The sequence below is a fragment of the Solanum stenotomum genome, chromosome 8 (genome assembly GCF_019186545.1).
Source record: "Solanum stenotomum isolate F172 chromosome 8, ASM1918654v1, whole genome shotgun sequence".
NCBI lineage: Eukaryota > Viridiplantae > Streptophyta > Magnoliopsida > Solanales > Solanaceae > Solanum > Solanum stenotomum.
The window spans coordinates 745,271-757,005 of NC_064289.1; the positions used below are offsets into that span (position 1 = coordinate 745,271).

Sequence of the window (11,735 nt, forward strand, 5' to 3'; positions counted from 1 at the left end):
AGAGTGAGATTTCTTATTAAAAATTTAAAATCAAGATCTCTAACTATAAAAAAGAAAAAAGACCAACCTTATCAATTATTATGGTGGTAACTTTTGCATAGTATGGTGCCTAAATATTGTACGAGTTAAGACTAGTGTGGGTACGAAAATGGTGCATTCAGCAGTCAACTCAGATGGGACGTTCCATTTGACGAAAAGCGTGGGACCCACCGTATATGATTCCACGTGCATCCCTGTCATTCGTGTCGGGTACAGTAAATCCGTACCCGAATCCTGTTGAGTAGTGGGCCCTACCTTTTCCGGAATTTTCTTCACCCAATCCAATTCATCATTCATGCAACTTTATCGGGTTATTTCCACTTTTGTCCTTACTTTGTGTTTGGTTTTTTTATTTTTATCGTTGGGGTAAATAATTTGTTCGCAGGTATAAAATATAAATAAATGCTAGTATATCTTTTAACTTGATTGCTGACATTTAAAATATCATACGCTACATAAAATTGTTAGGGGTCGTTTGGTTTGAAAATGAGTTATGATGGGATAAGTTATGTTGGGATTAGTTATGATGGGATAAGTTGTGTTGGAATTATTTTTTATTGAGTGTTTGGTTTGTTGTAATCAAAATAATAAATTTTAATAACAGTTTATTTGTTTACAAAAATGCCCTTCATTAATGTAAAAAGTGATATAACAAAAGGGTTGAAAGAGACATTTTTGTCATTTACCTATTTTATCCCGCGATAAGTTATCCCGGGATTACTATACCACCCAAAGAGAGGGATAACTTATCCCGGTACTAATTATTAATCCCGAGATAAGTTATCCCGAACTTGCCAACCAAACAATAAAATAAGCGGTACTATAATTTAATCCCGGGACTATTTGGTATTATCTCTCACACCAAATGACCCCTTATAGTATATAAATTTAAATGTCTACTTATATACATTCAAAGTTGAAGAACGTAAATTCTAACTGAAGTCAAATAAAAATGAAGGTTGCCCGTTCATGTAATATGCCTTTATATTTTTATGTTATTATATATCTCAAGTTATGTCTCAAATTTTAAAAAAAATTAGAATTCGATAGGAATAATTTATTTTATCTATGTTGTTATTTATAAACTTTCAATTTTAAATAATTTATTTTAGCACATTGAAAATTGCATGGGAGAATAATGATCATGAAAATATGTAAATTATTGCAAACGTTTAACGATGTAAGTAATATTTTGTTGACACGATTGATCGCCGATTAGGGGTAGTCATAAATATCAAAAAATTGAAAAATCAAAGCGAACCAAACTAATTCTGTTTTGCGATTTTTCGGCTTGGTGTCAGTGTTATTTTTTCAAAAAATTGATTCTCGGTTCGGTGTAAGGGTCTCAGAACCATTGTTCACCGAAAAATCGAACTTTTATTAAAAAATAAAAATTTATAAATAAATAAAGAAATTATATATATAAATATATATACATTCTCTAAACTAAAAATAAAAAATAAACTAATAATTGAATTATTTATGACCAAATAAAAGTAGCAACAAATCTACAATTCAATAGTCAACTTCAATTATTAATTTTCAAGAGAAATCAAAACATATTTTTTATCAATGTACGTTATGTAAAACGAATCTGCCTTCGTCCTTGCTTTTCTTGAGAATGAGTTGGAGGCACAATGTTCTTGACATAGATAAATATAGTCTTTTTGTTAACACAATAAGCTAGCATTTGGTCATAGATTTCCAAATATTCTTGACAAATATTATTTAGGTGAAATTTCACCATGTGTTTGACCATAGTATTTAGAAAACATATTTCATTTTAAAAAAAATGATTTATACCTATAAGTTTTAAAAACTAACAAAACTAACCATAAGTTTGTATTACAAGTCAATTGGATCTTCGTTGCAATAAATAACAAGTAGTGTCCATGACACTGAAGCAATGTGGTAGTTTGGAGTGAGTGCAACAAGCATTATTTCATACATCGTGAAGTTGACAAAACACGTGACTTTGTTACCCTGAGCCGATTGTTCATCATTTTCATCAACAACCATATCATTACTTTCATATTCACTGAATATTTCATTACTACTATGGTGTTCACGTAAAAAAATATGTGATACAACGCAAACAACTACTATAGAAAGTGTTTTTGTAAAAGAAAAAGATTGGTGTAAAATTTCAATTTTTAAAAAATCTCAAATAATGAGATTCGGCCCAAATACTAGAAAAAACCAGTATTTGGGATATTTGCCAAATAATGAAAAATTGTATGGACAAACACTATTTACCAATTTTTCCCCAAATATTACTTGGAAAATCTATGGCCAAACGGGTCCTAAGTCTTCCATGGCGAGACACATCATTCCTTAAACATACTTTTAAATTTTGAAGTATCTTAATACTTTGATATTGTCCTCATTTTATTTTCCATCCACACTGAAAAATCGATTTAAAAACACTAAATTAAATCAAATAATTTGATTTGATATGCGGTGCATACTTTTCTAAAACTGAAAACCGAAGAATCGAACCCCACCCCTACCGCCAATTCCCCAGTATTGGACCGTACAAAACGAGGCCCACATCAAAAAGCAAAGCAAAGCCCACAGTTAGTTGCCAGCCCAAAAGAGGGGGCGCGGGGGTCGGGTCATACACTGAGATTCGTAGGCTCCATTTTCGCCTCTTTTCACTTTGAGCGGTTCTGATTTTTTTAGGGAACTTCAATGCTCTCACAACGATAAATTAGTGGGACAAGTCCCATTTGTGTTTTTTTTTTATAAGACAAAGTTAAAAGTTACAAAATATTTAATGTTCAGTCACTTCATATCCAACTTCAAATATGTGAAATTAAAGCTTCACATTTCACATATATCAATTTGAAGTTTAACTTACCTATAAATCTCATTTTCCTATTTATATATTGACTTTAAACGAAATTCAGTTTTAGATATAAAATTAGATTTGACCAATTTACTTTAAATATGTCATGTGATGGTAACATTAACTAAATAAATAACGTCATATTTTTATAATTAGAAGTAATTTAACTTCAAATTTTTTATTTTTAATAAAATTATTTAAATATAAATCAAACAATGTCTTGTAAATTAGGATGGAAGGAGTACTAATTAATAAATTAAGGTGGTGGTTGTGTTTGGTTGCTTGCTAGTTGCTACTGTCAAGTGCCATATATATACTGAGACGTAGGACTAAAGTAGTTAAGAAAGTACATTTTTTATTTTACTTTACCTGTAATAGTTCATCAAAATTTACTGTGTTTGACCATTTCAACTACAATTTCATAGCAATAACTATATGTATTACAGTAGTTAGAATGAAAATCTACATATTCAAAAGAGTACACATATTTACTGTGTTTTTCTTTTTGGTTTCCACATGTGTCTACAGACACAACCCTGACTAAGTTTGAATTTCGCACTGCAGGAATAATTACTGTTATTGACTGTGCTTTGAATTTGTTTTTATTAGTTACAACGGCGAATTTAGAGTATAATTTGATGGTTTTAGAGGAGTGTGATTGTATTATGTGTATCTTATTTTAAAAAAATATATATATTGTATATGTCGAAAATATTAAGTAGTTGAACTTATAGAATCCTTATCAAATTCACAGTAACTTGTACGAATAAAAAGTCCATAAAGCATAGACACTAGAAAGTTTTGAAGTTCTCTAAGTGGGTCGTTTATCTACAAAATTTTGGGCTTTTGGGAGAAAGGCCAACTTAGAACAATGAGTTGAAGTGACTTTTATAACATTCGATTATATGTCGGGCAAATTACAGAAATCACATACTTTTAAGGCAAAATTATAATATATCCCTTAAAAGTTTATAATTACAAAAATCCCTCAAACGGATACAATAATATAAGCGCTGATACATTAATCTGATGCGCGAGATACAATAATACAAGCGTTGATACATGCGCGAGATACAATAATTTAAGCGCTGATACATTAATCTGATGCGCGAGATACAATAATATAAGCGTTGATACACTAATCTGATGCGCGAGATACAATAATATAAGCGTTGATACACTAATTTGATGCACGAGATACAATAATATAAGCGCTGATACACTAATCTGATGCGTGAAATGAGGGAGTTTGGAGATTTGTAAAACTTATAGGGGATAATGGTAATAAGTAAACTAAAAGCTGGGATTTCTGTAATTTTTCCTTATATGTTTCGCCTTTTAAATTGATTGGTTTTTAATTTTTCTCTTTAACAATCGAAATTATGTCAAGTTGGTGTAACTTAAAGTTATGCCTAAGTACAACTAGTAGAACATTATAATACGAAAATATTAGTTTGTGTCTAGCAAAACAATTGTTTGTTACGAGGAGCATAAATTAAAGAGTAATACATAATATGGATAAAAGTACAAATTACGAGTATTTTAATGCATAAGAAAGTTTTAGAAGAAATGATTTAAATATTGTACTTATGTTGTAGGAATTTAGGAAAAGGAATGTTGCTCTTACCAATTTACATCAAACTCAAACAAAATACAAATATTATGAACAATAGAAATGCATGGGATCTCATCAACTATATATTTAGTGAGGGAAGGAAAAAAGAAGAAGTGGAAATTCAATCAAACTTGTATAATTAATAATTCTCAATTCATAAACAAAAGCTAGAAAGAACTTTCACAAATTCAACATATATAATTACTAATTAATCATTGCTATCAACGATTCAAATAAAAATCGCGCTATTTTCTTCATCAAATCTCATATCTTCAAGGCTGGAATGAATAATTCGTTCATCTTGTACATACGATTCTTCAAAATCCATATCGAATAACAATCCGTACTGATCATCCTCTTGGCTGCACTCGGACAATCGAGTCGATTCATGATGATCTTTTACTAATAAATCAAACAAATGATGATGTATTATTGTGTTTGAGTTTTGGATAATTTGATGGGGTGAATTTTGGTATCTAATGTCACAATTCAATGAATGTTGGTTCATATAGAGAGGAGATTGTGACACATTTGAAGAAGTGACAATTGCCTCACACTTGTTTTGTGAGCTAAGTTTGTTTGTACAATTATTGTTGTTCTCACCTTTATTTTTGTAAAATACTCGACATAATACCCAATCTTCCTGTTCAATTATCACAAAAACAAGAAAGTTAAACAACATTATTTTCTTTATTTTATTCATTTTTTTTGTCTTGTTTCTAACCAGGAGGTTTCTAAGAAATTTCTCACAAAAACTTTCAAATTTTTTAACTTCAAGTATAATATAACATGTGAAAAATATGAGAGCTCGTTTGTATTCAACCCACAAATACTTTATCCATGTTTAAAAATCAATTATACTTGTTAAAAAAATATCTTCAAAATTTTAACTAATTTGTATCTATTACTTATCATTTCATGTAGAATCTTCCCGACGACCTTATTTTTAAGATTTAAACATTATATACATGTCTCAAAATATATTAAAATTGTGAAAGATAACGTAAACTTGTTAAATTTTTCAACCTTCAAGCACTTTATACGAATCTTAACCTAACTTCTCTCGTGATCACAATAAAATATATAAAAGGAACAAAACAAGATCCTTATAAGGAAAGTGCATTGAAATGTATTGTTGTAAGAACTAAATAGCAGGAGAGGAAAAAGTTTAATAGAAGAGTTTAACTTTTATGTACGGACTATTTAAGAAATATTTACATAATCAGGTTATTTATTAGGTAACTATAAATAGTTTGTCAATAATCATTAATTAATATGTAATCTGATAAAAATGATATTTACTAAGAAAGTCTTACCTTAAGGGCTATATGGGGATTTTCGAGTCGAAATTCATGCATGATCCAGTCTGTTTTAATGCCATTAGGAGCTCTATTCTTGTAAAAGACTAAAGTTTTTCTCATCCCTATAACGTTACGGGTTTGAGGATCGAGCACTGTTCGATCCTTACCCGTAGCTTTCCAATAACCCGAAGTTGTGGCCCGGTTCGCCCGGAAACCAGTAGTGTACTTTCGATCTCGGAAGCTGAAGAAGTACCATTCACTAGAGTTGAGCTTTGCCACCTCTAAATTTAATTAACAACATTTTCATCAAAATAAGATACAATTATTACAAAATTTTTTTAAAAAAAAGTAGACTAGGGTTACGTTAAAGAACAGGAAATGGAAGTTAGATAAATTTAAACACTACTCCAATCCCCCTGTTTCAAAATAAGTGTCATTTTAGCTCATTTCATGTTCATCACTGTAAAAGAATCAAGGAATTAACTAGGGAGACAAAATTCGCAATTAAACCACAAAAATGTTATACTAATCCCATTTAGCTAAGGATTAACAATGAATTATATAAAAATTCAACTAGCTAGATGTTATTTAACGAATTAGCTATGAATTATCGAAAAATTCTGTAGTGCATTAAAAATAATAATAATACAAAATGTAGTTTACTAAGGTAGCCCTATTTATTATATGTTTCTTGAAAATCGAGCACGGTAAAATAATAATAATTCTATAATATAATTAGATATAGCTTGAAACAAGTTACTATTTCGTCTTGAATTCTAAATGCAAACACCTATTCTGGGACTGCCATGGCTCACAATATATTACTACTTAAAGACAAATTTTCATTTTAAAAGTAATAAACTCAGAGAATTAAGAAGAAGATAAAATTAATAAACATACCAGGAAGCTGCCATGGCTCACAAGTGTGAAGATCAATTTCCACTAAACTAAAATTAAGAACTAATCCTTCTTCATTAGCAATTTTATTGTAGAGATAATGACAAATTAACTCTTCATCACTGGGACAAAATTTAAACCCAGGGGGAAGTGTAGCTCCAATTTCTCTTAAATCCATTTTTTTTAAAAAAAAGAGTTGAAGGTATGTTCAACAATTATCTTTTTGTGAGTTTGGAGAAAAAAAGAGAAGAGAATATAAATAGTATTCAATTCATGTTTGATAATTTATCAATTTTAAAGGGACAAAGGAGATTATTTATAAACAGAGAAGGAATGTTGTTATTGTTGGAACTTTCATTAAAAAACCAAACTCACAAGAAATGTTCTATTTGTGGGCTTAAGTGAATAAAAAAATAATAACTTAATGCAAATTATTACTATAATAATAAGTCCAAATCATATTAGTATTAATTATGTAGGGAAGAACCACCAAAATACTACTTTTAAGCTAGAGGGGTTTCTCAAAGAGTATCCAAGATTTTGAATGGACTATTATGAAAATTTAAATTTAAGATATAAATTTGATTAATTTGATTTTTAGATTTTTATTATTGATTTTATTAAAATTTTAAAATTATAGGTCTAAAATTAAATTTTATCTATTCAAATTATGTTCTTTTTATATATATATATATATATATATTCTGATCGGTGTCGAAGGTATTGAGATTGATTGAATATATTGATCATATGCTATATAATCTAGTACTATTAGTTTTAATATATATATTTGTTTAATTTCATATATACATATATTATTAGAGTGCTAAAAAAATTAGGAATTTCCAATATAACAGACTTACGAGTAAAAAATAAATAAAAATTAATTTTAAAAGTCAAAATGGATACCAATAACCACTTAAATATATGTTATCTAATTATAGTAAGGTTTAAATTTCTAGTATCACTTAGAGAGGTATATCCAATCATTATCACATTATATGATACTTTGAGCGTAGATTCGCACCTGACACATCTATATTTAGATATTTCTAAAAACATATAAATCTACTATATGATTTTAAAAGGATAGTATGAATTTACTTGAACCCGAGAAACTCCTATATACGCCACTACAAAATCTAAGTTAATTTACGATAAATTTTCCAAAAATAGGAACAAGTTCAAATCGTGTGAAAGTTTAACAACTCATACAAGCTGTTACAATCCAACCATTTACAAACATTCAAAATTCAAATTCAGATTATTTTTCTTATATTTGGAGTTATTGTATAGTTTTATTTAGGGATCCCTTTTATTTATTAGGGCTAACTCATGGGTGGCCCCCTAAATTTGGCACGATCTTTCACTTAGACACTTTAACTAGGCTTTGTTCATTTTAGACACCTCATGTCACGCCCAACTGTGTCAATTTGACACTTTCTGCTTAGATGGCATAGCAAGTGTGATACACTCACTAGATGCGCGTGAGAGCCTCATTTTACCAATTTTTTTTTTCTTCTTCTTCTTCCCCATTTTTTGGCTACCATTTTTCAAGCTTAAACTCTTTCCATGGTGAAATATGTCCCTAATGCTGTAACCAGTAAAAAAATGAAAAAAGATGTCCCTATGCTGCCAGTTTAATGCATTCCCTGTCCTTACCCCTTTCCCTTGCCCATTTTTCTTGCTTTTTACACCTACATTTCTCACAGGTCCCAAAAGTTTTGAGGATCCAGCTGAAGGAGAGGATGTTCTGGTGGGCAAGTTTCAGAAGCTTCATGATGATTTGGTTGCTGGTTTCCGCAACCTTGAGGATGAGACTCGATAATTGCGATTTTGCTGAAATGTGCAGTTTTGTAGGAATCGACCAAATTCTCGAGAAGCAAATAATTATGTGGTCTTCTACAATGTAAGAACAAATCAAGTCAGTTGTGTGCAGTAGAGAAGACAATTTCTTTTGACACATTTGGGTGGGGGAGGGTTGGGGGTGGTGGTGGGTGGAGAAGAAAATCTGAGTGAGAGAGAGGGGTTGGGGTTTGAGGTGGGGGTTGGTAGTAGAGAAGACAATTTGAGGGTGGTGTGGGTATAATTTTCTTTTTATTAAAAGTGTTTTTTTTTAAAATTATTTAGTTAAAGAAATGCCACATGTCAATGAGTCATTGGTAGTTTTTTTCCTACTCAAGATTCATCATTTAATATTTTTTTTATATATATATGTCACGTGTCTTTATTTAATTCGTCACTTTGACACGTCATCAGCGAGTGTGTTACACACACCTTACAAATTTGGCGGATTGTCGAAAAAGTGTCAAATTGACACCGTTGGGAGTGACATGAGGTGTCTAAAATGAACAAAACCTAGTTAAGATGTCTAAGTGAAAGATCGTGCCAAATTTAGGGGGCCACCGATGGGTTAGCACTATTTATTATTATGAATCATTATCAATAGTTATTTTTAACGTGATTTGATAGATTTGTCATCCAAAATCATTGCAAGTGTTCCGTGCACTTCTGAAACTAATATTAATATTTTTAGAATATTTTGCTTGGAGAAATTAATGATCATAGTATAATATATGCCATCCACGTAACCCCAAACATGATGGAAATAATAGATTACCCCTTAGATGTACTAATCACATATTTTCCATTTTTTAAAAATAATTATTTAATAAATAATCATATGTTTATTGTTTGTAATTTATATATATTTTAAATCACGATCTAAAGAAATTATTTTGAATAAATTAAAATATTAAATAAAGATCTAAAATTTTATAAGTTATTACAAACGTTAGATGATAATTATATATTTTGTTAATTAGTTTGATCAATAAAAAAATACTGCATTCGAATCTAATAACATTCAAAAGGATAATGTTCAAAGCTATATTTGAACAACTTCAAAAAGTTAGATAATAACCTAAAAAAAGAAAAGAACACTTGCGTAAATCAATCGAGAGGATGCCTCCTTTCATCTATTGATTGTCCACGTTATCATAATTTTTTTTAAAAAAAAATTACTATGTCAATTTACAAAATCAATCAATAAATAAATCATTTTATCCTTACAATTATTTATTTTTGAAAGTGTAAATAAGTTTGTTAAGAATTTATTAAAGAATTAAAACTAGTAAACTATCCCTATTTCTTTTTATGATTTTTTAAGGACGATGGACAACTAATATGGAACGAAGAAGGTAATAAACTGAAGTGAAAATTAGTAAAATGGTTTAAATTTTAGCATTTACCAAGGAAAAAGCAATTTAAGTACATTAATGACTCAAATTTTGGGAGAATTTTCTCAAACATAATTTTTCATTTTAAATGAAAGAATGTCTTGTTGGTTAAGGTAGCATCAATAATTACAAAAATAACGACAAACTATGAAGTGTCATTACATGGAATGATCCCACCTCATAAATAAGTAAGATTGTATGTTCACAAAATTAAGATTAGAAGATGACATTAGTGGACCCTAATCATACTTGTCTTTGTTAAAAGATTCAAAAAGATGGACCTGAAAATTTCACTTTGCATCAATATGTAGTGACTTTAATAATAAGGAAAAGGGAAAAAAGAAGATGGAGAAAAATGACTTTAATAATAATAATAATAATTAAGTGATTATTTATAATGTTTTGTTGTTGGGATAAATTGTGCTCCCATTAAGATTATAGTTGCAGTTTTGTTTTATTTCATCACATGCTTTGAAAGTAGTAAAGGAAAAATAAAAGGTTGGTTTTGTCTCAATATGAAAAATAAATAAATCTTACTTTTTCATTTTTGATTTAAGATAGAGATATTTGTAATAAATTCTTTATATTATTAATTTAAGAGAAAATGGTCTGTTATACCTCTCGTTATGAAAGTAACTCATATATATATATACTTTCACTGTTATACAAATGACTCATATATAGTAGCGGAGCTATAAGTTTCTCTAGAGTTTCCGCAACTTTAATTCAAATTTGGTAGTTGTATTTGGAAATTCATTTAACAATATATAAGTAATTTAGTAAATTTTCTTGTCTGGAATCTAATACTCATGGATTCAAAATCTTAACTCCGCTATTAAATTAACAAATAATTTAGAATTAATTCTAGATTACCAAATGATGCTAATATTAATAAATTATCTTCTTTTTTATTTGACTTTTTTCCTTTCTTTAGTACGGTTATCTTTAATTATGGTTTAAGTTAATTGAATATATTAATATGCATTATAAATTTATAATCTTCAATATATAAATCTTTAACTCTTTCGTTATTTATTGCATTATAGAAAATCTATCATTCAAATAATTTATATGTACCAACTTCATTATGATAAAACACATGACCTTGCTATTTAATCCAGCTATTTTCCTCTATAGATCTTAAAATCATATAATCAATTTATTTCAAATGTCTCATCAATATTTATAGAAATGATTCAATCTTAATTTTCTGTCTATCACAACTGGCGTCTCCTAGGTACCACAAATAAGAGAAAAAATAATCAAAATAGAAACATTATTGATCCATTATTAATTGAAGAATTTAATTATTTGTGTTTATATACTAATGGTCCTTTTGGCCAAGATAAAATAATGATATGAAATCATTTGAGATGAAGTTGAAGTTTTGCTTGAACATGTAATTTGGAATTTTAAGTTTTTTTTTTTTTTTTTTTGCAATTTGGACCAAAATTATTTTTTGTATTAAAGTTTACTTCCGCTCTTGTCCAAAGACATTATCAAGTGTAAATAAATGTGTGTCTGTAATAGTTTAATCTTTTAGATAAGATGATATCACATGTTTTAATATGGTATTTAAGTTAAAAAAAGTCTAATATTCGAGTCTCACGGCCACTAAGAGTCAACATTAATTCATATAAAGGGAGTCACAATATAAAAAAAATAAGTCAAATTGAAAATGATAAAGCGTGTTGAAGAACATAATTAAATAAACACGATAATAGTTATATCTCTATTAGAGTAATAATGAGATATATGGTTGCATAATATATTCAACACGTACAAATTATATACTA

General features: G+C 28.8%; 1 protein-coding gene across 2 annotated transcripts; it reads right to left on the bottom strand.

The window, feature by feature from the left end:
* Positions 1–4,646: 4,646 nt before the first annotated feature.
* LOC125873846 (protein CUP-SHAPED COTYLEDON 3-like) lies at positions 4,647–7,039 on the bottom strand. 2 transcript variants are annotated; one of them, XM_049554695.1, is made up of 3 exons: positions 6,704–7,039; positions 5,819–6,084; positions 4,647–5,145 (listed from the first exon to the last, which is right to left on the bottom strand). In XM_049554695.1, exons 1-3 carry the CDS (start codon positions 6,876–6,878, stop codon positions 4,732–4,734), a joined length of 855 nt encoding a protein of 284 aa, XP_049410652.1. In that variant the 5' UTR covers positions 6,879–7,039; the 3' UTR covers positions 4,647–4,731. The 2 variants fall into 2 exon arrangements, with proteins under 2 accessions (XP_049410652.1, XP_049410653.1); XM_049554696.1 differs by having other exon boundaries at positions 4,804–5,141; positions 6,704–6,880.
* Between the last annotated feature and the right edge of the window lie 4,696 nt (positions 7,040–11,735).